The sequence below is a fragment of the Exophiala spinifera genome (assembly GCF_000836115.1).
Source record: "Exophiala spinifera strain CBS 89968 unplaced genomic scaffold supercont1.1, whole genome shotgun sequence".
In the NCBI taxonomy this organism is placed as follows: domain Eukaryota; kingdom Fungi; phylum Ascomycota; class Eurotiomycetes; order Chaetothyriales; family Herpotrichiellaceae; genus Exophiala; species Exophiala spinifera.
In genome coordinates this window covers 2,007,697-2,034,013 of record NW_015622513.1, presented here as the reverse complement: position 1 = coordinate 2,034,013, position 26,317 = coordinate 2,007,697, and the positions used below count along the sequence as shown (strand labels likewise).

General features: G+C 51.6%; 12 protein-coding genes across 12 annotated transcripts; 5 read left to right on the top strand and 7 right to left on the bottom strand.

The window, feature by feature from the left end:
- Nucleotides 1-2,528: 2,528 nt before the first annotated feature.
- PV08_00760 (uncharacterized protein) lies at nucleotides 2,529-3,537 on the bottom strand (the record flags this gene model as incomplete). The annotated part of the gene is made up of 2 exons (XM_016375125.1): nucleotides 2,529-2,963; nucleotides 3,019-3,537. 2 exons carry the CDS (start codon nucleotides 3,535-3,537, stop codon nucleotides 2,529-2,531), a joined length of 954 nt encoding a protein of 317 aa, XP_016240401.1.
- Nucleotides 3,538-5,343: 1,806 nt separating this feature from the next.
- Nucleotides 5,344-7,785, bottom strand: PV08_00759 (uncharacterized protein; the record flags this gene model as incomplete). The annotated part of the gene is made up of 6 exons (XM_016375124.1): nucleotides 5,344-5,463; nucleotides 5,516-6,898; nucleotides 6,951-6,982; nucleotides 7,034-7,250; nucleotides 7,303-7,615; nucleotides 7,667-7,785. The coding sequence occupies 6 exons, from the start codon at nucleotides 7,783-7,785 to the stop codon at nucleotides 5,344-5,346; spliced, it is 2,184 nt and encodes a 727-aa protein (XP_016240400.1).
- A 948-nt stretch (nucleotides 7,786-8,733) lies between these two features.
- On the top strand, nucleotides 8,734-9,585 carry PV08_00758 (uncharacterized protein; the record flags this gene model as incomplete). The annotated part of the gene is made up of 2 exons (XM_016375123.1): nucleotides 8,734-9,332; nucleotides 9,387-9,585. 2 exons carry the CDS (start codon nucleotides 8,734-8,736, stop codon nucleotides 9,583-9,585), a joined length of 798 nt encoding a protein of 265 aa, XP_016240399.1.
- A 326-nt stretch (nucleotides 9,586-9,911) lies between these two features.
- PV08_00757 (uncharacterized protein) lies at nucleotides 9,912-10,769 on the top strand (the record flags this gene model as incomplete). Its single annotated transcript, XM_016375122.1, has 1 exon — nucleotides 9,912-10,769. One exon carries the CDS (start codon nucleotides 9,912-9,914, stop codon nucleotides 10,767-10,769), a length of 858 nt encoding a protein of 285 aa, XP_016240398.1.
- A 595-nt stretch (nucleotides 10,770-11,364) lies between these two features.
- Nucleotides 11,365-12,547, bottom strand: PV08_00756 (uncharacterized protein; the record flags this gene model as incomplete). The annotated part of the gene is made up of 2 exons (XM_016375121.1): nucleotides 11,365-12,456; nucleotides 12,521-12,547. 2 exons carry the CDS (start codon nucleotides 12,545-12,547, stop codon nucleotides 11,365-11,367), a joined length of 1,119 nt encoding a protein of 372 aa, XP_016240397.1.
- Nucleotides 12,548-13,349: 802 nt separating this feature from the next.
- PV08_00755 (uncharacterized protein) lies at nucleotides 13,350-14,222 on the top strand (the record flags this gene model as incomplete). The annotated part of the gene is made up of 1 exon (XM_016375120.1): nucleotides 13,350-14,222. The coding sequence occupies one exon, from the start codon at nucleotides 13,350-13,352 to the stop codon at nucleotides 14,220-14,222; it is 873 nt and encodes a 290-aa protein (XP_016240396.1).
- Nucleotides 14,223-14,691: 469 nt separating this feature from the next.
- On the bottom strand, nucleotides 14,692-15,128 carry PV08_00754 (uncharacterized protein; the record flags this gene model as incomplete). Its single annotated transcript, XM_016375119.1, has 2 exons — nucleotides 14,692-14,978; nucleotides 15,032-15,128. 2 exons carry the CDS (start codon nucleotides 15,126-15,128, stop codon nucleotides 14,692-14,694), a joined length of 384 nt encoding a protein of 127 aa, XP_016240395.1.
- A 526-nt stretch (nucleotides 15,129-15,654) lies between these two features.
- PV08_00753 (uncharacterized protein) lies at nucleotides 15,655-16,701 on the top strand (the record flags this gene model as incomplete). Its single annotated transcript, XM_016375118.1, has 1 exon — nucleotides 15,655-16,701. One exon carries the CDS (start codon nucleotides 15,655-15,657, stop codon nucleotides 16,699-16,701), a length of 1,047 nt encoding a protein of 348 aa, XP_016240394.1.
- A 919-nt stretch (nucleotides 16,702-17,620) lies between these two features.
- PV08_00752 (uncharacterized protein) lies at nucleotides 17,621-20,089 on the bottom strand (the record flags this gene model as incomplete). Its single annotated transcript, XM_016375117.1, has 4 exons — nucleotides 17,621-18,230; nucleotides 18,340-19,505; nucleotides 19,558-19,954; nucleotides 20,013-20,089. 4 exons carry the CDS (start codon nucleotides 20,087-20,089, stop codon nucleotides 17,621-17,623), a joined length of 2,250 nt encoding a protein of 749 aa, XP_016240393.1.
- A 531-nt stretch (nucleotides 20,090-20,620) lies between these two features.
- On the top strand, nucleotides 20,621-21,640 carry PV08_00751 (uncharacterized protein; the record flags this gene model as incomplete). Its single annotated transcript, XM_016375116.1, has 1 exon — nucleotides 20,621-21,640. The coding sequence occupies one exon, from the start codon at nucleotides 20,621-20,623 to the stop codon at nucleotides 21,638-21,640; it is 1,020 nt and encodes a 339-aa protein (XP_016240392.1).
- A 575-nt stretch (nucleotides 21,641-22,215) lies between these two features.
- PV08_00750 (calcium/calmodulin-dependent protein kinase) lies at nucleotides 22,216-23,553 on the bottom strand (the record flags this gene model as incomplete). Its single annotated transcript, XM_016375115.1, has 3 exons — nucleotides 22,216-23,042; nucleotides 23,093-23,249; nucleotides 23,302-23,553. The coding sequence occupies 3 exons, from the start codon at nucleotides 23,551-23,553 to the stop codon at nucleotides 22,216-22,218; spliced, it is 1,236 nt and encodes a 411-aa protein (XP_016240391.1).
- Nucleotides 23,554-24,696: 1,143 nt separating this feature from the next.
- PV08_00749 (uncharacterized protein) lies at nucleotides 24,697-25,905 on the bottom strand (the record flags this gene model as incomplete). The annotated part of the gene is made up of 1 exon (XM_016375114.1): nucleotides 24,697-25,905. One exon carries the CDS (start codon nucleotides 25,903-25,905, stop codon nucleotides 24,697-24,699), a length of 1,209 nt encoding a protein of 402 aa, XP_016240390.1.
- Nucleotides 25,906-26,317: the final 412 nt, after the last annotated feature.

Here is a 26,317-nt window from a genome sequence, read left to right as displayed (position 1 = left end):
AGTAGTAGTAGTAGTAGTAGTAGTAGTAGTAGTAGTAGTAGTAGTAGTAGTAGTAGTAGTAGTAGTAGTAGTAGTAGTAGTAGTAGTAGTAGTAGTAATAATAATAATAACGTTAATCATAAAATTTAATTACAAAACCCAACTTGAACCCAAACGACGGAGCAGGAGCCGGAGACGGAGAGGGGGAACTCGGGGTTTGGGTTGTGGTGAAGAAGAAGAAAGAAGAAGAGATCGTCGTCACGTGAGTACAAGGGATGTGCAGGAGGACGATGTGGCGCCCGATGATGTCATTTGCAATATCGCATTGCGTCGGTGGTGGGGGAGGGGGCGTCACAGATGTCAACAAACAAGCCAAGAGAAGGAGGCGGGAGGAGAAATTGTGGAAGTCTGTGTGATGCAGGGTCTGAGGTGGGAAGAGGCGCAGGGACCCCGAGGTCAGGCTAGGTTTGCACAATAGGTGTGTAGGGTTACAGTAGGGCAGTAGGGTTATGTCAAGGTTAGGGAGAGAGAGAAGGGTGGGGGGGCGAGGGGAGGGGAGGTGGTTACGTAGCCAACATCCCACGATCCATGTCATTTGTTTCAAAAAAGTTGGTTTGGGGGGTTTTTTTGGATGAATTGAGGGGGAGAGGGGAAGGGGAGGGAGGGAGGGAATGGCCCGACGGGAAAGGACGAGTACCCAAGGTCAGGGGCGGCGCGAGAGAAGAGAGAGACAGAGAGAGAGAGAGAGAGAGAGAGAGAGAGAGCACAAAAGCCATCGAATCAATCAATGTTGGACACAAAAAACACAACGATGGCATCATCATACATGGGATAATGATAACCGAGTCGAAAGCTACCTACTCTGTACCTACATACTATGCGTGTATTGTGTATGTAGTATATAGTGCGCTATATGCATGCAACGTCCTACTTGTACCGATGCATAAAATGGTCGGTCAGAAACGGTCAAGCTGGTCCGTTACCCAGAACGTACAAGTAAAGCTGGGAAGTACAGTACATAATAAGATGAACTTTGATGAACGCAATTGAGGTGAGTGAGCACGTGTACTTTACTCACCACGGCAAAGTCTCCAGGAACCACCTCACTACATATGTACAGTAGTAAGCTAGCTTGTGCTTTCGTCCGGTTCTGTCGGTGTGCAGTACGAAGTAATGAGTATTACTACTCCCTACTCACACCGTGCTGTATAGATTAGTATGTAGATACAAACAATACATGCGTAGAGTACCTGGATACATACCCGAGGTTAGTGGCCAGACGTAAGTTAGCCGGTTCACTGTGGTAGCCACTCCGTAACAGTATGTGGCTATCCGTATCTACTGTACCTACAATACCTACAATAGGTACTAATCAAGAGAAAACCTGGAACGACGGTGTGGATACGCAGTAGTACACCTACTGTACCACTGCCGCGTCGGTGGCACCGTAGTACATACGAGAACAGGTATTGGGGAAGAGAAACTACGTAAATACTACTCGTACGGAGTAAAAGACGATACCTACAGTAGGTTAACTTCAAAAACCAAAAAACTGAACTAAAACTGAAGTAAAAACCCTGACCTGTCATATCGACCGAAAGGAAAAGGGTTCAACCAAAAAACGCCACCTACGGCAGAGGCGTTCATCCTTATTATTAACCTAGGTACAATACCTACAAAAGTCATGGGAGACCCGGTTCGGAGAACTGTACCAATAAAAAGTGTCCTGTCCTGTGCTGTAGGTTTTGTCGGTCTTGGAGGGAAAAGAGCCTATCGTACTATACCTACCTACGTTATCTCTCGGGTGTCGTGCTGGGCTTACCATTGCACAATACCTCAACTCAGAGCAGGCTAGTTAGTGAGGCTAAATAATAAATAGGGACCTGAGTTGGTGAGGCCACTAGGCCCAAGCTCTCAATCAGGATAATGGTTGATTCACCTACAATCATGGCTTGCGTAGTGACACACGAACACACACACACACACACACCCACCTAGGCACTAGAGCAAACCACCTATACAACCATCAACCGCCGAGTGCCGAGTACGAGCACAGTAGAGATCAATTTCATCATTGTTCAATCACCTGGATAAACCATTTTTCGATTACTGACGGCCACGAACAGGTGCCCACTTACTCAGTACTCCTGAGTTGCTCAATGCTCACACGCCCCTAGGACTTTGACATGCCAGCACCTGAACTAACCCAGGAAGAAAGTTTCTTGTTTCAGCAGAATCTTGGATCTGGAATGATACTACTGATATGGCGGCCATCAGTCGTTCACCGTTTGGCGTCATCATGGGTCTTGTAACAATTCGTTGTACGACCCAGTCAGAGCAAGGTTCATCTCCCACATGTTGTCACGTAGGCAGGGAGGTAGGTAGGTAGGTAGGTAGGGACGCTTAATCCCACATTTGCATTGTCTAGGGCTTTCCGATTTTTCGTTTCTCATGTACATGTCACCATCTCACCCTCGACGGCCCTTCAACAGAATCCCAGCCACCCTCGTACTTGTGAGGCCACAATCAATGCCTGTCTGCAACCATCCTCACGGCCACGACTGCATCCCCAAGGGGCCTCCGAACAGATCTAACGAGAAACTCTCGTCGAACGTGTTAGTCCCACAAGGGTCAGGTTGAAACGGTTGTGTCTGGTCTAGCGGACCAAGACCGCTGTTCGTTCCGACACCTGCTTCTCCTGCTTCAGTCCCTCCGAAACTGCCGTCCAGCATTTTTACGTCGTCCAGGTTCCGGGGCGTTCTTTCCCTACTGTAACGATCTCGATCTGGTACAAAATCACTGTGCACCGGCGGAACGGGGATATCTGTTGTGTCTTCCCACTGCCTATTCCTCGATCGCAGCAGGATCTCGTCACAGGCCGCCTTCTGTGCTTCTGTCGCCAGGAAATCTTCCATGCGGCTGCTGATGGGATTCGGCTGGTTCGGGTCTTGATGCAATGGACACTTACGTGTTGCCATTATGGCCTGCGTGGGTCCTTTATGTCAGAAGGACGCGGGTGAGAGAGTGAGAGAAACTTACTTCCTGTGGACTCGTGCTCTGGATGCATTCTGAACAGATCAAGCCGTCGGGACATTTGCCGCACGGGATCACAAACTGATAGTGCACGCAGATGCCGAGACTGCGGCATTTGCTCCTGCAGGGGTACTGGACGAAGAAGATACATGGCGAAAAATGCCTGAGCGAGTGTTGACGCATCTCTGGGTAAGTCGGCCGTTTGATGCTTGGTGGATCAGGGTGGGAGATCTCTTCGGGTTTGGCCGTCACGAAGAAGTGGCCGCGTGCGTATTCGACGCTCTGAATGAAGAAACGCCCAAGTTCACGCGCCTCGTCCCCCTGCTGGTCATGTTGGATGGCTGCACTGCTCGTGCAGACGTTGGCCTCGGTGCCGATGGTGAAGAAGGTGGATGATGATGACGACGACGATGACGATGACGTTGTACATGGGTTGGTCTCGGTGATGGTGTTGTTTGGCCATGTGTGATTACTGCTGTCTGGAGCTTGATATGACGGCAACTCCTCTCGAGCTGGGTTGTACATCTGGGAAGGGTTTACGGTGGCGCCGTTATCAAATAACTGGTGCTTCCGCTGCTGTTGGACTTTGAGGCGGTGATGATGTTGCCGGTGATCATGCCCATGATTACGTGCTGCATGCAACTGCTTCGGGTTCAGGAGATGGGGGACATCCATCAATCTCCGCGTCTTCGGGATGGTGGTCAAAAGTGCGCAGGTGATCGCTACACTGTCGAACGCAATCGTGACACGATGCTGAGGCTGCAGGTAGAGAGAGGCCAGCCAGTCCAGAGTGTGGGCGTTTACAGATTGGTTGGACTGTCTTGACGTAGACAACTTTATATACCCTATCCGTTGTCTACTTACATATCCGCCAGTGAAGCCTCTCCCGATGATCAGGCGGTGTTTGTAGTGCCGTACAAGGGCAGAGGGGTCACCATCGGCGAATGTTCATTTCAACACCACAAGGATATTGACGGGTTGATCGGAAAGCCGATGCAGCAAGCTTGAATATTTCAGCCAAGGCGTTCACACGACCAAGTCACCGGGCAAAGATAACAGCTCGTGAACGGGCGTATATGGTCGCTTCATAAAGAGTGATATGTTGAGTGGTGTACCGACCCAACACTGCTGTCAGCAAAGTCCAGTTCAAATAAGCCCAGCTCACCAACCGACTAGACAAGGACTCGCAACAGTCAAGTGACGACGCGCAATGGTAATGCTCACAGCAAACGAACCTTTCCCTTTTGCACAGTTCATGGCCGGGTTTCTTACACTTACTTGCTCGGTAGAAGTCTTCCGGCTATTTGCCAGAGTGCTCGAGGTCGACAATGTTAACTCAGGAACTCAGATCGGTAATACACCGCATCATCATCAAGTCTCTCGGGCTTGCAAGATGGTGATGATAGTGGTGGACGTATTCATTCTGTTCCGAAGAAACCCCGGACGTTCCTGTTGTTGTCAATGATCTGTGTGGGTGACGAGATGGGAGGAAGCTTTCCTCAGGCCCCGACGTCTATATGGGCACCTACAGCTGATCAGGCCCAAGCAAGTGACTCATCCAAGATCCCTCCTCGGCGTGACATGAAGAACTCAAAGCCGTGATGGGGAGATCGGCGGCGCCGTGATTTCGGTGTGCCTTGTTGAGCCGTGTGTAGCCGAGACAGGAGGTAAATGGCAGAAAGGAAGAAGAGCCATGACGGAATTGTGAATGTTTTCGAAATACGAATTGAGTAGCTGCTTCTCACGGAGAATTGAGAAAGGCGCCGAACATAACTCGTAAGGTATGCCCGTACCATGTGTCGAGCCTGGACCGAAGTACCGTGAGCTCTATGTTCTGTCTTTATATGTTGGCGGACGATAATTATGAACAGAGAATGTAGCTTGCGCAGGTGAACTCAAGACCGCAGCCAGATTCCGGGGAATACGGGAGTTCCACAGTCCAAATATGTGAATCGAGTTCGCTGGCGTCCGTCCTTGAATTTCATTTGAATTTCCGCTCTCCTCAAAGGTTGAAGACAACTCCCTTTGGGACTGTCGCTGTTCGTCCCAGGTCAGTGCCATCAGTGGTATACCGTGAATGAGATTCAGCGTTTGTCGTCATTTGATCTGACGTGAATGCTTCGAGCTCCGTTTCATTCCCGTTTGGTATCCATTTCTTGCCTAATCCTAATCAGGCCTCGGCCTATCAAGTGCTCATTGTAGCGTCCGAGGCTGATACGGCTTGTAGAATCTGGAGTCGCTTTCAGAATAGTCCATAACACCATTACTCGACGCTGCGCTCCCTTATCACAAAGACGATTCAGTGTTGTGAGCGTGCAGAGCCCAGTAGAGTCAATAGCCCTGGCCTGAAGCCCATAGGTCGCCATTCAGCCAGTCCTCTGTCTGGGATTCCTGATTGTAAACGGTCGATGACATCGCACCAGTACTGATGAAGAAGCGATCTAACTCGTCCTGCGTAATATGTTAGCTTCGAGTCAAGACTCTCCACCTGCTGGCAGCATACCCAATCAATATTCCCGGGCTCCTCAGAGAACAGATCAGGTACTTGAAACTCAGGCCCCAACTTGCCACCATCACTCTGCGTAGTACAAGGGGCGGCCGAAGTCGGATCCAAGTCAGATTGACCATTGAGGGAGGTTGTTGTCCTTGTTGATCCGTATCTGGTCGAGATCCCAAACTCTGGCCGGATTTTGGCAAGCATGGCAGCGAGTGCTTCACTGGCCTTGAGCGCCTCCACAGACTCTTCACTATACTCGCGCCAAATATAATAAGACCTTTCAAGCGCCTTGAGCATCTCTTCACGACGATCGCGGCCCCATATTGAAACATCATCTGAGACGTTGGTCGGGTTGGTCGCAGAAAGATGGATGTCCAGACATATCAGCATTGCAGCTAAGAGCCAATCGTTCTTGGTAAAGGACAACATTGTGGACCCCAGGCCAGACAAGCGTCCTCCTGGCTTGCTTTCCTCGTGCCGGACATGCTGGTATTCGAGCATTGCCATGGCAGCCTCGACGCATGCCTGTCGGGAAGGTTTGAATTCTGCATCGAATCTAGCAGCCACCAGACCTTTTCGATGCAGAATACAGAATCCAGTCAAGCAGATCTGATCTATGCCGAACCGGCACATCAGGGTAAAAGCCGGGTCAATCAGCGAGTCTGAAATGGGCCGCATCTGATAGTAGGCAGGCACGTTGGCCCGCGCTTGTCGCAGCTGAGCATCCAGAGCTTGAACTGCCTCGGGTGAGGAGTGCACATCCTGTAGGTGCGAAGCAATATGGCCAAAAGTCTTGATCACGGGAGCCTTTGCAAGGTAGAATGCCATATTGGTCGTATTGTCGAAAGGGCGACTGTCAGGGAGAACTTTGGTATCCTCGTCAAAGTCATCTTCTCGAAGATTTCTTGGTAGAGTAGTGTCTGCTTGTCCGTAAGGTATCATCGAGGGTAAGCCCATTTGGAAGGACAATAGTATGTCACCATGGACAATATTTAGCCACAGACGCCGCCGCATTTCGGCTTGAAATGGCGATAGATTGCTGAAGTGACGTGGATCTCGATGAAGTTTAAGCATGAGGGCAACCCGGACAATAGTACCGGTGAGAATATAGAAGTTCGCTTGAGGGTCCAGTGATTGAAAGTATTCAGATTCAAGGTGGGTGAGCATACCTTGCAGAAGATGGATATCACCCTTGGCATAGTCATCCAAGGTGAGGCATTGCAGTGCGCAATGTCTAAACGTGGCGGCCATCGCATCTGGCTCGAGTACCAGGTTTGAAGCATCGTTGGAAAGCTGGCCGGAGACTTGCGCAGTTAGCTGAAGCATGGCAAAAAGAAGCCCTAGCCACGAGATGGAAACGGCCGCAGGATCCTTCCAGAATTTATTGTACTGAGATAGACGTCAGCATCACATCGCGGTTGTGCAGTTCTAAATGATGTACTTCTCGCTGAAACTGCTTTGGATGGACCACGGCTAGAAGAGTCAGACATTTTAAGAGCAATCGCATTGCCAGATAATACTCACGTCTGAAAAATGCCAGCATCTCAAAGTACTTGGCCACCATCCTGTCGACCTGAGGTCGTTCTGGGAGACATGAGAGCAAGGCCTCTAGACTCTGGTGATGCCTGACTCCATATATAATATCCCAGACCTTTGGTGAGGGCATCGCAATCTGAAGCTTGTCAATATCGCGTTTGAGAAACTCGTTGTTTTCTTCGAAATAGTCCTTGATCTCCGAGATCTACCACGCTTTAGCAAGAGAGCAGTCTGTCATGATATCAAGCATTTCTCACATCGTCTAGGATCGAATCCCATTTTGTTGTCGATCCGCTCACGACCGTGTCAGCCCGGGTGTCGGTCGAAGGTCGTTGTCCCGCCTCGCTTTGCTCGGGATAAGCAGTTTGGGTGCAATGGCCGTTTTTCGAGCCAAGGGAGGCATCGCCCCTTTCACTGAGCTCGAGTAAGGCCGACTCCAGGCGGTTGATGCGCTCTTTGACCTTGACAGGCTTGTTCTGACCACGTCTCGCAAAGTCTGGGTACACACAGGCTTGCAGTGCGTTTTTCTTGACGCAATTTTCACAAGGCCTCCCTCGGTTACATTTCAATCTACACGCAAATAAGTAGGCGAACACCGACATTGGTTATATGATCACCTACTTCCGTTGTCTGCAAGGCGTGCAGGAAAGTTGGCGGCGATTCCGTGTGCCAGCTAATGACGCCTCCTCGAGAAGAGCCTGGAGGTCAGATTCGAAGCGCGATCTCGCCGAAGGCTCCATTTACAGACCAAGAACTGACTCGTAATCGGGTTGCCGGGGTTCTTTAGAAGGTCATGGCTCTAGAGTGGAAAGGAACCTCATTGCAGCAAAAATACCGAGTACCAAAGGAAAGAGTCGAGCAAAGTTGCAGTGGATATCGATGTTTCCAACTTTAGGCCGCCAAAGCTTATCGCGCCACTGGTCCGACACCCCGGATTATTCGATACCATCACCACAAATCTTCTTCCCATGGAATCCAAGTCTTTGTCCAGGCGCGTTGAGTGGTCTTTAATGTGCAATGTGCCGACTAAGGTCCGTCTTCCTCCAATACAACGGATAAAACCTGTACCTGGACTACATTTTCCTCTGTGCATATTCCTATCTCCCCGAGGTAGTCTAGCTAGTGGTCCGCAACCCCAGGAAAAGTGACTCAGACAATGGCAGCCCCGGTGACACTCCGCCAGCACCACTTTAAAGCAACTTTACCCGCCACAGCGGCATTATGCGCCTCGACGCGCACGGCAATGGGACCTGTACCGCGAGTATTTGAGGGGTACGGGCGTCGTCAGGGGGCAAACCCCGGTGGTGGGCTATTGCTGACCCTCGACCTCATAGACACCATATCCTTCTGTATCCCACAAGCCCTCGGTAGGGTCTCCATTTTGGGTTTGACAAGAGTTTACGCTGGCACCAACCACAGAAGACAGCCTTCTGAGTTGCTTCGGCCACCATACCAGGAGTGTTCACTCTGCCGATCGGCCAATAGTTGGGTTTCCTGTAACGAGGATAATGCAGGAAGACTGGTCGATGTTACACTTGATATAAAGACTCCTCAATTCTCCCAGCGCTCGAGAAATTCAAGACCCAACAAACTCATTGTTCAAGTCCGCTCACTGCTCTCCCGTGACCAGATACTATCACTTACCAGCTTTACCAGACCGCTCCAGTGTACATACCTGAAGTTCCATCATGGACAGCTTTTTCAGCGGCAGGACATATGCAATCTCCGGGGGCGCAAGTGGGATCGGCCTTGCGGTCACCAAATCTCTTCTGCGTCAAGGTGCGAACGTGTCGATAGCCGACATACGCATAGCCGACACACTTCTGCAGGATCTTGCAAAAGAAGCTCCCGGCATTCAGTGGCCTGGCAAGACTGAGGATAGAATATTACTGAAGAAGGTCGACGTCCGCTCAAGACAAGATGTGGACAGCTGGATCAGTGACACTGTGGACAGATTCGGTGCGCTCGATGGTGCAGCGAACATGGCTGGAACGATACCAAGAGACCACAATATCGGCACCATTGAGACAATGGATGACGAGGAGTGGGACTTTGTCTTTGGAGTCAATGTCAATGGAATGAAAAACTGTCTTAGAGCACAGTTGAAGTATATAGGCAAGGATGGTCGAAAGTATGGCAGCATAGTCAACGCCGGAAGCGGACTCAGTTTGGAAGGGAGGGAAGGAACCAGTGCCTACACCGCAAGCAAACATGCGGTGTTGGGCCTGACTCGATGCGTTGCGAAGGAGGTGGGAAAAAGAGGCGTCAGGGTGAATTGCATTGCACCGTAAGTCCGAATCCTTCTCGAGACAGATGCGAAGCATGTGCTGATCAGAAGCAGGGGCTTCACAGAAACCCCATTGATGAAACAGTCAATGAGCATCGAAGGTTCCGAGTCGAAAGAGGACTTTTCGTCCACAGCGTTGGGTAGGTTGGCTCAGCCATCGGAAATTGCTGACACGGTTGTCTACTTGCTCAGTGATAAAGCGAGCTTCGTCACTGGTGCTTGTATCTCGGCGGATGGCGGATGGCATTGTTAGTCCCGCGTCTTGCCAGAAGATACCCTTGGTACGTACTGTACCTTTGAACGAGCCTCTCCCCGCTTCAGTGATGGCAGACGCTTGCCGTCCGCAACGAAGTAGTTCCTTGGTTGTGAGCGAGCAAGCCGTTGAGTTCATACTCTGTACCTTAGCTTCATAGGAATTTCACCAGGCTGTCTCAGCCTCGTCGAGTCCGGTGGCCTTTCGATGCCGAGCTTCAACCGACCCGCCGGGATGACATGCTGAAGCCGTTTTTCTTCAAATTGGTATAGATGTTGATCTCGTCCGTAACTTCGTTCGCGACGCTGCGTTAATGTATCGTTAACATGACGCTTCCACGCGCCGTCCAGCGTGCCTCATGGACGGTGCTCTCCGCAAATCACAGTGCCTTCCGAGCACGACAATACTCCTCTCGAGCGTCCGTCCCCGAGGCAAACGGGTCAGCAATCTCACCGCGCTGGCTGTCGGATACAAAGGCCCGCATAGGAAAATGCATTACCTTTGGCATGCCAGAGAGCCTTGTCGATGAGGCTGGCAGGATCTTGCGCGTCCTGGGCCGTGACTGGCGTGAGCTTGTCGCTGGCAGTGAGGGATACCTGACTGATCCAAAAAGAGCCGGTCTGCATAGACAAAACATTGTATGGGGCGAGCAGGACTCGATGGGCCATGTAAACAACGTGATGTATGTTCGATACGCGGAGAGCGGAAGATGTAACACAATGCGCAACTTTGCGAAATACGTTGATCCTGTGCACCGGCAAAAGTGGGAAGACATGTTGACGAACCGCGGTATTGGACTGATCCTCAAGAGCATCACTGTGGACTTCAAGTTTCCCATGACGTGGCCCGACAGGATTTCTGTATATCACAAACTCCGGACGTGTCCAGACGAGAAGACCACTTCATTGATACTGGATGTGCTGATTCTCTCCGAAAATCGCCAGCGCCCTGCAGCACGGTGTCTGGAGGAATCCGTGGTGTACGACTACAGGCTCGGCAAAAAAAGCCCGATGGAGCCTTTCATGGTCAAGGAGCTGAAGAACACCTTCGAACTGCAAGAAGCCGCGAAAAGAGAGAACCTGGCTAAAGTGCAGCGGCTCGAGAAACAGGTGCGAGACCTGGAGAAGCGAAGTTGGGATCGTCCGGATGCGAAAGAGGACTTTGGCAGCGCTCAGAATTCATGACAACAAATTTTCGATCCGGAGCCGAAGGGTTGGACGGTCAGAAGCAATCGCCTGGTTCGCAGGAGCCTGCACGTTCCTGGGATGACTTCAATCTCAGACAGAATTGACATTATCAGAGGTCATGGGAAAGTACTTCTTGAGTGGAATCCCGTTCCAGCGTGGAACGTGTTTGTGCCTCTCGAAGAAACACTTGTACAACAGCTTGATGCTGACAACTCGAAATTGTAGCCCCTTGTAGGCCAGTATCGAAACGGCCTTCTTGGATGCTCGTCTCCTTCTAGGACCAAAGGGGCGCACCTAAGATAGGAGCAAATAGACTAGCAACATCCTGGTGATACTTGTAAAATAACATGGCCGCTTAGCGGATGGGAAGTCTGATCTTCGGAGCCCGGCTGGACCAAGAGACCCTGGGAGACGAAGAAAACCACATCCAGAAATTGAGGATACAAACTGTACCGGCTATATTCCCGTAGGAGTCTAGGGCGCCTGTTGTTTGAATATACAAAGCCCACAGCCAACTAGTGAGCAATTAACCAAAGAGACGCCCACCAGGATATCCAATCATTATCTCACCACGGCAGACATATAATGGTGTTCATTCAGTAGACTTCTTCTTGATACTCCCAAACCTCTTCTTGAGACCCCCACTCAGTCGTTTGAAACTTCCACTTCGACCAATCTGACCTTCACCATCATCCCAATTGCTGCGAGGCGCCGCTCCAGACGAACTCCGATGACGGCTCTTTGTCTCCATCTCGATGCCATCAGAGCCGACACTGTTATCGTGGATACGGTGCTCTTTGAGCGCTTTCTCGATGCTGTAGCTTGGTTCGCCCTTGCCCTTGATATCCTCAGGTAGGTACTGAATCCCTGGCCAGCGCTTATAAGCACCTCCTTCTGGCCCACTTTCGATCATCATGTTGTCACCCTCCTCATAGTTGTACACATTGCCCATTCGGTCAGTGTCTCCCGGCGCATATGTAGCTACCCCGTCTAAGGGACGATGGCGAAACACACTGTCGATGACCCGTTCTTTGGGTGTTGCTCTGAGGGCTTCGGCATTCGAATCTGCTAGGGCAGCCAGAGGGGAATTGGAAGAGTTGTTTCTGGCGAACAAGGTAGCATCATACGGCCCACCATGATGCCATGCAGTGCCACCACTGTGGTCTAAACTATCAATAGTGTCTGGCTGGATATGGTGTTTTCTGGTAACATGGCGAGAGCGGTCCGCGACATGCTTCTCTTTAGTCAGAGTGTCCAATGGTCGATGTGACATGTCGCCAGGGTAGCGTTCAGTCAACGAGCTGCCCCTTCTACGACCGGGTCTGTGTTCTCCGAGCGCTTCTTGTCTGTAGCTAGGCGATCGAGGAGAACCCGGCGAGAAAGCTGCATTTGGACTATTTGCGGATGGTGGCGGAGAAGGATAGGCAGTTGGCGGAGAAGAGGGAGTCTTGGGAACAGTGCCGTTGCTGTGGAGGGAGATACTGCGCTTTACTTCTGTTGTGCCAACATCGGACTTGGAGCTCTTGTGGAATGGGTTGTTCTTTGACAATCGCCGTCCTGAGTACGCTCTGTTTGGAGGGGTCGCTTTGGGCGGCGCGGACGGACCGCCACGGAATGCATTACCAGGACCGTCCTCTTGAGAAGGCTCGGGCGCATTGAGAGGGTCGAGGAGATATTTCGAGGCCTGGAAGAATACATCGTCAGCCTTTTGCAACATCGAGCAGCCTCGGGCTGGACAAACAACGTACCCATTCTTTGTCTTCGGAGGATCCCATCTTTGTCCCGAAATCTGGGGATTGTTAGGACGTGGAATGTATTTCAGATGCTTGACTGATAGACGATGTAGTTCAATAGCACTGAGATAGAGGAAGGGCGATGTACGCGGAATGGGCTTTTGAGTAGAAGTGCGAATAAAGAATCGATAATGCACCGAGAGGGTGTGCAGCTGCACGTCTGCGAGTACCTCCAGTGGTACAGGTACAAACCAGGACACCCGGGCGGGATTACAATGTCATAGTGGGTAAGAATAGGCGCCTAGCGAGCCGGGGTCAGTCGCTAGTTAGGTACAGCAGGATAAGGATTGGCGACGTCATGTACGCGCACAATTCCACTCCATCTTGGGACAGCAATACGAGCGACGCTTGCCCGACGCGAAAAGCTGGAAGAGTTCCGGTCTTCTCTTTACTCGACTCTATCGCGATCTTATCCCTGTACATAAATATTGGTGCTTATGCCTTGCCTAAAAGCGTCCGCTTTCTGAGGCCCATGCGTCCCGCTAGCATCTAATGCGTGATCTGTGAAACACACGGCGTCGCTTTGCGGGTGGGAAAAGCCACAACATAGCGGGAGAGTGCCACATATCCAAGGCCAACTGAGACACTCTCTCCATTGTCTTCGTCACCAGCTTTCCGTGGGCTTCCTGACCACAAGCAATCAAGGGTCTGTGATTACGTTACTCGAGACCTTACCCACTGCTGATCACCCGTTCCGACCACCGATTTCCTTCCCAATTCCAGGGCACAGGTGTCGAATCCTCTTGGCAGGTACAATGATCACGTTGTCCTGAACTTGACAAACATGCTGGTGGACTATTCAGAATCGCCTTCTGAAAGTGATGAACCCTGCCCTGAGGACAATCGAGGACAGAGGAAGCGTAGAGCCTCTGGCAGTGATGACAAGGACGCCAGAAGACCTCCGCCGCTACCTGCTTCGTTTCATTCACTGTATGCGACAAACGTGAGAACTGCTGCAAGCGATGATCCTACTCTGCATGCTGGCCGTACACGGCAGGTACCTCACGCGGTAGGTAATTGGCCGACACACGTCTACCTTGAGTGGCATCCCTCGAAAGAAGAGCTGGTCATCCTCGACGACGTGATTGAGCATGCAAAACCGCTCAATGACGTTGGCAAAAGCATACATAGCTTTCTGCGATCCGAGCTGGGAGCTTTGCAACCTTTACATATCAGCTTATCAGCTCCTCTGGTACTCAGAACGGAGGAAAAGGGCCCGTTCGAAGAAAGGGTCTGCTCGGAAGTGCGCCAACGACGAGTAGGCAATTTTACTGTTTGCGTGACGGGACTGGCTTGGGTTGCCAACCATGATGGAAGTAGGTACTTCTTGGTGCTCAAGCTTAGTAGGCCTCCCAACGACGAATTGAACAAGCTCTTGTCTGCGTGTAATGCAGCAGCTCGACGTCTCGGGCTTACTGAGCTGTATGCCCATCAAAGAAAACGGGTGGACGAGGACGGCTTGAGAGAGAAATTGGAGAGGTCTGATATGACTGATGCATTTCATATTAGCATCGCATGGTCTCTACATCAACCCGAGAAGCAGGCTCGAGAGCAGCTTCATAAGCTCGATGGCCTGGAGCCACCCGTCATTGGCTTTTCTAAACTCAAACTAAAGATGGGCAACGTTATTGTCGATATCCCTTTGGCAGAGCCCTGAAACTCCTTACACCTTTGCTACAACCCCCTTATGTCGAACCGCCCGCGTTCATGCTCGGGGCGGTGGTATTCGAGCATCAGCTTCATAAAATCCTTCGGAATCCTGGTTACATCAATCAATGGACTTTCCTCTTCCTATGATCACACCTTGAATTGATTGCTCTGCCGTGGTATTTAATCGGTGTCGAGCTGCTGTATTGATCCATTGCCCCGACAATGTGACTTCAACGTCCACAATAATGCGGCACGCTGGATCTTTCATCGGCTTTGTCCTGAGGGTTGAGGGTTGGAAGAATTCGCTTCCTGGTAGTTTGTTTGGTGTCTTTCGTGTCGAGGCAATTGTTCGTTTGGGTCAGAAGAAGAAAGCCGACAGCCGCGAGGAGTAAAGGCCCCTTGTCGCCAGCGGCTTTGAAATGACAAGCAGGGTTATATTGCTGGAGTGGGATATTCGAACTTCATCGCCAGTTGTTTCAGCTTTTCAGCAGTTTGTTTCTCTTCTCTCTTCGTTTCCTTCTTTCAACAACCTTTTTGTGCATTTTCTCCGCCATCTTCTCATAACGCTCCTTTTCTGCCTTGGCGTTTCTGCGGTCTTTGATGGCTTGTATCCTTCGGTTTCGCTCCTGTTCCTTTTCCTCCTTCAGCTCCCGTTCTCGAGCCTTGATCGCTTGTTTGAGTTGTTCTTGCTCTTTTCGCTGGGCATAAGATGTCTGGCCCGCGGTCGGACGAAATGCTTTCTTTGGAGCGTGCCAATTCTTTCCTGTAATCACAAATTAAAAAAACTGCCAATTCTCGTTTGCCGACAGGCCGTACCGTTTACTCGCATCCCATGTTTCTGCGTCGTCGCCGTCGTCGAGGATGCCTCACTTAGTGCAGTCCGGGACTTGCTAGATAGTGTTTCAACCGACATTGTTTTTTGCCCCTATTGTTTGAAAACTTGCAGCAGTTCAAAGTCCAACTGCGCTTGAGTTGTGAAAATGGAGACCATCCTGCGTTGGTGATTCTAATTTTCGACGTCATCTAATCTAATCTTGTCTAATCTTAGCTTCGCACCAGTCGGCGCTGGGTCAACTTGGATTTTTCCACCCTTTCCCGTTTGCAGGCAAAGTCTGACCCCTCGATGAACATAATGACGAAAAATCGCGCGATATCGGGTGCAAATTTTGTTTCTCATGCAGTCTAAGATGCGCTGGCGGATCATTTTGAGCCATTCACAGGTTTAGGAGGATCTGATAAGATCCTGAAATTCTCATTGTCGGTGACACAAAGTCCACTTTAGACTCAAACTGCGACACCGCTCTTCAAGACGACGCACGCCTCCTTATTGAGAAGAGGGACCCCCTCGACAGGCTCACAGCAATGCTACCACGATAGCCTACCTCCTACCAGTCACTTTTTCCGCATAACTTTGACCTCTGCTGGTCTAGGTGGTCTGGATGGCCGCTTTCAAAGATGACCTCCCACCTGTGACCGGCCTCGAGAAGGGTGAAGCCTTTCTCTCTCAACCTGAGCTCACTGTACCACCAAGCCAGGGAATAGAAGCATTGAAGGACATTGCCTTTGGGTCGACAGCAGGAGTACTGGGAAAGTTTGTGGAATATCCTTTTGATACTGTCAAGGTCCGACTTCAGTCGCAGTCAGAACATCATGGAGGCACTCGACTGCGGGGCCCTCTTGATGCATTTTCTGCTGCGTTCAAGAGTCCAGAGGGTCCTCTTGTGTCCTTGTATCGAGGAATCAGTGCTCCCCTACTAGGAGCGGCTATTGAGACCTCCTCTCTGTTCTTCAGCTACAGGATCGCCCAAGATATCGTGGTTGCGGCGTCTCCAACACTTCGAGCACAACGAGATCAACATAATGGCAAAGTTGAACTTCCTTTCCCCGCCTTACTCGGCTGCGGCGCGGCCTCAGGAGCGTTCACCTCTCTTCTCCTGACACCGATCGAACTGATCAAGTGCAAGATGCAAGTACCCATCGCTCCCTCTCATCTGGCCGCAGACTTGGGCTACACGACAACAAGACCCCCAGGACCGATGGAATTGATCCGGGCAGTGTTTCGGAGTCAAGGAATCTTGGGTTTCTGGCACGGACAACTGGGCACACTGATCCGTGAAACCGGCGGTTCAGCCGCTTGGTTTGGTTCGTACGAAGGCGTCAAGATGATGTTTCGAAAATACGACACTTCAATTACTCAAATTGCAGATGTCAAGGTCTGGCAACAGATGGTCGCTGGGGCCGCCGCGGGAATGTCATACAACTTTGTTTTTTACCCTGCCGACACGATCAAGTCGCGAATGCAAACCAGTTCTACCGAGGGTGTGGGTATCAAACGGATGACATTCGCGGCTACCGGAAGGGCTCTGTGGCATGAGCAAGGCCTCGCTGGTTTTTATCGTGGTTGTGGCATCACTGTCTTCCGCGCTGCTCCTAGCTCTGCGATAATCTTCAGCATCTATGAGGCCCTGAGACGCTATTTCGGCTAGGCGTGAGTCACATTCTTGCCTTCTGGCCTTCACGTTTGACTCTGTTCGCACAAAGGTCTCGTCAAACGATCCACACCAGACATAGTTAAATGAACGACCAAAACGCCCTGAGGCATGGCCTCCTTGCTTCTCTGCCTTTCTTACCCGGGTGGGGTCCTCTTCTCCCTTATTCAGTCAGTGACTTTAGGGCTGCTCAGGTTATATTCCGCCAGTCAGAAACAGGGCATGTTCTACCAACCTTTGGGCCCTAACTAGAAGGCGACATCTCGAAAGGCTTCTCACAACTCTTCCCAAACCAGCGCAGGCATCTTATCATCAAGCATACTAAAATGGGGCATTGGCCTGCTCAGACGCTCAAGCTTCACTCGTCCGAAGACGTCGTCGAGTTGAGACCATGACTTTTTGGACGCGAGAATGTCTTGGTGCATTATGGAAAACGGATACAAGGCGCATGGGACTATAACAATTGCCGAATTCTGCCTTCACCTATCAGCAAGCAAGAGCTTTGTTCCCGAGCCACAAATGGGCCATTTCCCAAAAAAGGGCAGCAAAATGCATTTCAGACTCTGTTCGATGTTTGGCGTTTATACTTTAGATTTCACGTATTTGAGCGGCGTGGGTTACCATCATAGCATGGAAAGAGAAAGAGAAAAACCAAGGTCTGACAAAAGGCATGATGAGCATATAGATGGGGAATCTTCCCAAATTCAATGTTTTCTTCTTCAAGAGATGCTGACGCGGCTAAGCCTATATATACGTCCAGTCTCTACGATTTTTGATTTTGGGATTTTCCGCCTTCCTCATTCCTACGTTTCTTGAAAGCCCAAACGCAGGCCCAATGTTCTTTTGCACCAAGCCGCGAGTACGCTGCTGCCTTTCATTCGACATGGTGCTCACGAGTTTGTGGCGCTGTCACGATTTATTTATCATCATGGCCAAGCATATTAGGTATCTCGGGGGGCTCGAAGAGGTCGACGGCCGGAAAGCCACACCAGACCGAGTCATAGGAATGACCCGCGTCCTGAGACGGGTTGCCCACGACGTCGTGCGGTCGAGAAGTATGATTTTCCAGCAACGGTATCGGCACGTTGTCCTTCCGCAACTGATCGAGACACTCCCGCACCAAGCCCTGCAGCGACCTCTGAATGCTCGCCTGCTTCGGTTCGCCTGGATTCTCGGGCAAGAGGGACGTCAGGACGATGGTAAAGTAAGCCATGTCCTTGAAGTTGGCGCCCGGGTGGGATATGCGAAGCTTCAGGGGCTCCAAGGTGTCTACGACCGAGGAGATCAGGTTGGATCTCGTGTACCCCGGGTACCGCGACTGGGAGCCGTCTCCGGGCGTCGTCGTAGACGGCGTCGTGCCTTGCACGGCAGGGTCGTCGCAGGAGGTCGCAGTGCCTAGCCCTTTAATTCCGAGACAGAGGCCGAGGATGGCTTGGACCAGCTCGTTGCGGTAGAGGTTGTGGAAGAAGTCCCAGTATCCCTCGGGCCGGGGCACGTCGATTTCCGAATACCGTGGGTCGAACAGGCTAAGAAGAAAAAAGTGATCAGTAAGTCTAACCGCTGGGGTTTGATAGAGTCCAAAAAAGCTCTGGCACAGAGATTCGGAAGAAAAATAGAAATAAAAAGGAATCTTACTCTTGGAAAGTCGTAATCATCAAACAAGATTGTAAAAAGCCATCGGTCCATTCTTGGGAGATGTCAGCGGCGTTCGAGCTGGCCACGAAGCATGTGTAGAGATGCATCAAGGGGCGACGAATGCTAAAGTCCAACTCCATCCGCGCCAGCAGACGCGGGGGCGTCTTGCTCGCTTGGTCGCCTTGGTAAGTGAAGCGCAAGGGAGATGGCAGTTCCTGTAAGATTTTCTCAAGGTCTTGGGTGAAGACGCGGAGATCGTTGAACGATATGTGGCTCGTGCTGTCCATCTGTTTGCAGGCCCTGAGGCGTAGCGGGAACGACTTTGAGAGCATGTGCTGACATAGCCCGTCTGTCCACTCTTCTATGGGTCTGGATTCCGGCAAGACTTCGATGCCTTCGTATATCTCGTCATCGTTGATGTTCCGCGGAGGATTCGAAGTGTACGGCGGCACCATACACGGTATCCTGCACAGGATACATAACATGAGGTCGATTTCGACGATGGTCATCCAGAGTCGCCGCCGGAGTTCGCCTTCGAACACACTGATCCCAGGTCGCCTTGAAGGATCCTCGTTCAACAGCATGATTAGACCGTCGCGAAGGATCTCCCCGTTCAAACGTATCAGATCATCGAGACGTCCCAGAGAGCTCCAGTGACAGACAAGCTTCAACATCTTGACCTGCAAGACTGGTAGGAGATATTGTTGTCGCGGCTGCACCTTATCGAGAAAGTCCTGCATGAACTTGAGAACGCGCATAGGACGGAGCATTGAAGTAGAGGCCGCGATTTCGCATTCTTCGTGGGTGCCGACACTCGCTCCGACTAGTAACACGCCAACAAGTTGTGGGACAAAGCCCAGGCCGCAAGCTTGTTCGCCAGCGCCGTCGGTGAAGAGGGTCCTGAGTTGTCGCATGAACGTAGGGGCGTGCAGAACCCTGAAGCAATGCTCCATATTGTCGAAGTAGAGGGTGGCCAGTCTCTCGCAAATATGAAGAGGAGGGAGCTGAAGAACTTCTTGGTAGCCAGTGGCCTTGGAATCTTGGCCAAGTAACATTTTATGGTTGTTCCTCTCCACAGCCAAGTGCACAGTTCGCAGATTTGTCCGAAGGCTCGCCATGGTAGGGTTGTTTGGTAAGTCCATAATGAATCGACATGCATCGGGAAACTGTCGTGGTCAATGACGGTACTAGAGGAAAGACGCTGCTGCCCAAACTTACCTGGAAACTCAAATTGGTTGTTACTGCTGGCGTATAGATTTTCTGGTCGAGGTCATCGTCTTTGATCTTGGCCCTGGTCGGTGTGGCGGGAGGCTGAATGGCATCTGAGTGACCTTCTTGTGGGAAGACGGCCTTCTCGATCCTCGCGACGCGTGCAAGTAAGTCCTCTATCACGCCTCCTGTGGGCGTCTGAGGAGGACGAGGAGCGATTGCTAGGTTGCCATTCGTAATATCCACAAAGGATGCTTCGAATCTCTGTCGCTTACTGGGATGCCCTTGTAGATATGCGACATTGGGCTCAGGTTCCTGTCCAGGCTGGTAGATACACCCGGTTGGGCGACCAACCTTGATGCATTGCTGGCAAGGTCGGAGCCGGTCGCATTTGAGCTTCTTCCTCCTGCGACGACAGGTTAGGCCGTGTGAACCATTTTCTATCACCTGGATATCGGACTTACCTGCAAATAAGGCATGATATTACTGGTCTAGGCCGTTTAGTCGCGCCCGGAGGAAGCTGACCGGAAGTGTCGGACATGTCGGACACAGGCCATGCAACAGAAGTTCCCGTAGTAGGCGGTTCAGATTCCACATTACCATCATCGGCTTGGACAGCATTCGCAGTTCACCGCATATCGATATGACACATTGTCTTCCCGTGGCACTCAAACTGGTGGATGATGTCGTAGGCGATGAACCGTTGCACAAAACGCAATTGGCAAAACTGTCTGGCGTGTCTGGGCCACTGTCCAATCATATCGAACCTCGGTCGGTCGGTCGAATATGGAACTTTAGACTTGCCAACGACGCTCGCTACGAGGGACTCAGGGTTATTTACTCCATACAAAGGTCAGCCTGGGGACGCGCCCACGGTATGCCGGCCCTGCTGACACCATCCCAGACAACAAAAAGGAGGATTTCCCTGTCGAAGACACCCTTATATACCCCTCTGTACAGCCCACGTCTTTCATTTTCCGCAAGAAGGCGCCGTCGTCGTCCTCCTTCAACCGCACATCTACACACCACCGTCACCCTCAGCCTCCAGAAACACCCCCCCAGTCTGGCCAGCATGGACCCCAAGCTAAAACGCATGATTGAACTAATCGAGTCCAAGAAGAAACCGTCACACCCGTGGAAGCGTGAAGAGCGTCACAGTCAGCCATACTACACCTTCTCCCCTTCGACATCTTCATGGGACGCGGTCACTCCAGCTCCGTCGCGGCCCTCGGACAGCCCATCGACACCAAACACCTTCACTCTCGTGTCCTGGAACATCGACTTCATGCTCCCCTACCCTGACGAGCGCATGGCCGCGGCACTGAACCATCTGCAGTCTCTGACGACGCAAACCTCCAACCCCACCGTCATCCTCCTTCAAGAGATGCTCGAATCCGACCTCTCTCTCATCCAGGCCCAGGCCTGGGTCCGCTCGGGCTACCACATGACCGACGTCGCCAACACGCACTGGGAGTCGGGACACTACGGCACCGTGATCCTCAGCCCCAAGGCGCTCCCCGTGACGGCCGTGTTCAGGGTCCACTACGAAGCCACGGCGATGGAGCGCGACGGCCTCTTCGTCGACCTCGACATCCAGGGACGGACGGTCCGCATCTGCAACACGCACCTGGAGTCGCTCGTCGCGGACCCGCCGAAGCGACCTCTGCAAGTCGCCACGGCCGCGCGGCACATGCACGACCCGGGCGTCGCGGCGTCCGTCCTGGCCGGCGACCTCAACGCCATCCAGCCCTTCGACAAGACCCTGCACTCCGACAACGACCTGCAGGACGCCTACCTCGCGCTCGGCGGCCAGGAGGACTCGGACGACGGGTACACCTGGGGCCAACAAGCCCCGACGAAGCTGCGCAACATGTTCGGCTGCAGCCGCATGGACAAGGTTTACTTTTGCGGTGCCGTAGAGTGCACAAGGTTCGAGCGCGTGGGCGCCGGCGTGACGGCCGACGAACAGCACGTACGAGACGGCCTGGTCCAGGAAGAGGACATGGACCAAGGCTGGGTGACTGATCATCTGGGTGTCCTGGCAGATTTTACCGTTCTTCCAGCTGGGCCACGCAGCGAGCCCAAAATCTGAGAATCGCCCTCCGGGGGCCACCGTGGTCAACACACACGCACACACACGCACCCACACACGCACACACACACGCACACACACAGAGAGAGAGAGAGAGAGAGAGAGAATCGAACTACTTCCGCAACGGAAGATGAAAGTCTGGTTTAGATCGCTGAAAGACACTATCGTCATCATCATCATCTTAACCAAGACGACGACAAGGCCGCCGCAGCCGGTCATGATGGATGTCTTTTATGAAATAATGATATATTGCCCCTTTCTCGTCACAAGTTGAAGCAGTAATCCCTTGATTCCCTGAAACGAAGCGAGATACGAATTCAAAGAGAGCTTAGCTACCCATGCCTGCAGAAGAATATTCAAGCTCAAGAGAGCACACGCACATACACACACAATCAGCGTCGCCGGCATTCCCGTTTCCCATCTTCACTTAGGGTATCGTAATCCGCGTCAGCGGTAGGTACCGGAGCACCCAATCAATGGTTTCAGTCTTTCCATTTTTGTCGTCAAGCGTTCGGCCTTTCGAATCACGCCTTTCCAGTTCCAATCAAAGTGTCAATTTGAATTCAACCATCATCTCATCTTTGGCCGGTAAAGCTCTTCCTACGTTCGTGTTCTTTCGTGACCTCGGCAACCAACTTGTCGGTCTTCTCCTTGTCTTTCATCTCTCTGACCTTGGCCAGCACCACTTCTTTGAAGATGGCACTCTTGGCCGCCTTGCTCAAAGTCCTCTTCTCGGGGGCTTCGTTGGTAGATAGGCCACGGCCTGGCGACACGCCTCTGGTTTGGTTCTTTACCGCCAAGCCAGCAGCATTCTGAGCGTTCGCCGGGATGTCGTTTGCGTCGGAGCTGTCGGCAGGCTCTTCCTCTTGTATCTTGAGTGCGTCGATGCGATTGGCGAGTTTAACCAGCTCGATGCCACGCTTCAACTTCATCTTCGCCAAGTACGATCTGATTTCTGGCAACAGATCGTGCTCCGAAGCAGTCTCACCGGTCAACCAGATGTGTTTGAGTGCTTCTGAGCTGTTGGAACGTCTTGTCGGGTCGGGTTGGAGGAGACTCATAATGAAGTCCTTAGCGTCTTTGCTGACATCTTTCCAATATCTCTCATGGAAAATGATACGGCCACTCTTGCATTCCTCCACCAAATCAGCCAGATTTTCGGATCTGAAAGGCGAGTATCCGCAAAGAAGGGTGTATGTGATGACACCCAGAGACCACATATCGACTGCCTTGCCATGACCCTGTTTCAACATGACCTCGGGCGCGGCGTAGCCGAATGAGCCAGCCATCGAGGTCAAAACAGCGCCAGGGCTATCGAGCGTTTTCGCAATTCCAAAGTCGGCAAGTACCAGCTGAGAACTAGGGTCTCTGGTCAAATACAGAAGATTCTCCGGTTTGAGATCTGGAACAATTAGCATTAATTCCAAGGCTGTATCACGACACGGTTCTTACCTCGGTGAACAATATTCTTTCCGTGCAGATAATCGACTGCCTCCAGCACCTGTTTGATCGTTTGCGAGGCATCTTTCTCGGTAAATTTTCCCTTATCGCAGATCCGATCAAAGAGCTCGCCCCCTGTGGCTAGCTGGGTGACAATGTAGAACTTGTCCTGAATATCAATCAATATCGGCAAAGCTCAACCGGGATCGTACAAGACATACCCTTGATTCAAACCAGTCCACGAACTTGACAATATGCGGGTGGCTGAGTGTCTGTAGCATCTTCAACTCATCATAGACCATTTGTTCATTGCCCTTAACGCTCTTCTTCAGGATGATCTTGACAGCGACTTTGTCTCCACCGCATTCTGCCTCTCGCACGATGCCGTACGTCCCTGCTCCTAGTGTCTTTCCAAGACGATATTGTGACTTCTTCTCGTAGCTATCGGGTTGCCCTTGGAGCTTGTTCAACATGGCGTTCACTAATTTGCGAAGCATTAGCATGTGAAGTCGCATAACCGACCTGCAGATCGAAGGGAAACCGCGTTTTGACAGACGCAATGCGGGTTACGCAGGGCAATTTATTAGGAGGCAGCGTGTACAACAAAGAAGTCCTCTAAAAGAAAGGCTCCAACGGAGACTCACAGCTCATGATGGCGGTTGGTCGGGCAGCGCCTTGGAAACTTTCTTCCTCTTGTATTGCGAGTCGCGTGGCGGTGGGCTCCAGGCGCTTCGAGACAGCAACAGGATAATCCCACACTGCAAGGAGGCCGTGCCGACTAATAAAACAATGCCCGACGTTCAATTCCCTGCGCTCGTCGAGGCGAAGGGGAGTGGTGATATCTCACAAAGATTGCGGGGTAGCGTGAGGCTGAGTGGGAGGCAGAGCGGATTCGAGGCGGACTCAGAGAGTAGAAGGCCGGATGGCAGAGGCTACAAGAAAGAAGAGGATGTAACAATACAAAATACTCTCGATGTCACTTGAGGAAGCGTCAGCACAAGGGGGAAAATACGCAGGAGCGCAGCAGCTCAGCTGAAATCACTAGGGTTGCGAGGAGTTGGGGGCTGAGCACAGCACGGATTGAGGCTGAGGATCGAGGCTGCGGAGTCAAAGTAAAACACATGCTAGAGATGGGCGTGAGCTTGCTGCTGCTCCTCAGAACGACTCCAAACTGCGAGTTCACACATCACGTCCCAGAGTTTCCTTATCATTGAATGAAAATTGACTCCGTGTGGCCTCGATGTCGCCTCGACACATTGAACGGACATATCTTTGCGCAGGGTTTCAATAGACACGAATGCGCTTATCAGAATCAAGAGACTGAACTATCACTTTCAGGCCGAACTGCGCAAGGACCCAATTCCCAATTCGGACCAATGCAGCGACAGTTAACAATTATGCTCAGATCATTACTTCCTCCCAGCACTCGGTACACCTCATCATTGCTTTGCATCTCGTGCACACTCGATCCAAATTGACGTCCAATTGTGTCTGTCAAAGTCATCCGTCATACATCGTGAGCTCCAAACATTACTATCCCCAGTTGGCGTGGGAGGCTTTCACAAGCTCGGAAGGTGTGTGTGCGCTCCTCTTCCATGGATCAGCATATCGCCTCATCATTGAGCCCTCTCGTATTCTGCTATTTCTTTCTCGACACGACATCTGAATGCCTCGTACCACTCCACTCCCTTGAAACCGTACTTCTCCTTGCGAACGTTCCAACCTTCTCTCCTCAATCTCTCAATTCGCTCTTTTCTTGCGGCAGTCACAGGATCATCTAGACCTCCTTTCTTCTCGGTGTCTGACGGTATCAAAGTTGGGACCAGCCGGTTCGCAGGTTGAAAGGTCCAAAAGCTTGTGTGCCTATGCTTCCTCTGAGCTTTTCTAGCCATGCGTTGCGCTTGCAGATCTCGCACACGCCTGACCTCGACCTCGAGAGAGGAGATGTGTTTACGTAACTGTGTGCGAAAGTCAGATATACCCAGGCTGTAACGGGTCAGATCCGCGGATGAAAGATATGCTTCAAGACTGTCATTACGTGGGTCTGGGCTGAATGCATCCCGTATCCTTCTGAAGCGGGGTGTCACCGGGGAACACACGCTGGTGTTGTTCTGAGTGATCCGACGTGGGGATGGGGTTTGAGTAAGTGGTGTGGTGTCTTCGTATTTAGCGATGAGAGTCTGGACGGCACTTTTACGCATGCCCCATTGCGGAACTTGCACAACACGGGAGCCTTCCACGGCGAATGTAGTACTGTGGCCGAAGGGAAGAGGAGGCAAAGGTCGACGACTAAGTTCGGGCCGTGATGAGTAGATCTGGGCGCGTTTCTGGTTGCGGTTGAAGAGTGGCGAAGGGACAAGGTCGTCTTGAAGTGAATGAGTAAAACTAAGACTCTGGCAAAGTCGATGTTTATGTCCAATGGGTGTCTTCGGTGCAGCGAAATCGCCATGTCCAGATTCTTTTTCTTTTTCTTTTTCATCTTCTCTCTGGAAAGTAGGAGTGGTTTGTAGCGAGATAGACAGGCTGCGCGCAGACTCACATGCTAGGGCAGATGGGATGCGGTATGAGAGGCCATTGATGAGTTTGGACTGCGCCGACAGGCTTTCAACAACGCTTGGACTCGGCGAGACGTAGGGACTTCGCAGTTTGCTCGAAGTGGGAGAGTCGGATACAACAGAGGGCGTAATTTCAAGTTGGTCGTATGAACCGCCTTCGGCAGAAGCATAAGGGACTGGCAGGCAACTGAGAGCGGCTTTGAAACATTCCTGCGCTGAGTCGAGAAGCTGAGGCTTACTGTTTGAGAAGTCGTGTGCGATCTGACCCATTGCTTCTAATGATATTGCCTTGTAGAACCAAAGAAAAGCCCCGTGGAGGGGATGAATCTATCCAGTATCAGCAGAGATATCTCTGTTGGGTGGTGGGTGTTTTGCCTCGGGTCTTTGAAACTGTTCACACAGAGAAGCACATGCCTTGTAACGGTGTGCAAAGTACAGCTTCTGTACCTTTACCAATTCATGTTTGTGAGAGGATATTCTGCAGTCTAACCCGCGAATGCCTTCGATATGTGCCGGCACTTCTGTCATCTTGGCTGCTCGATCAGATCGCGTATATGGGAAAGCGTTCAACAGCAGCGGCAGGCAAAAAGTGTAAAGGGTCTCGGTCTGTCTTTGTTATCGACTACGCCGACGCGTCGGTCGGTGATTTAGTCTGCCTCCTGAACGCCGTTGGACACGGAGG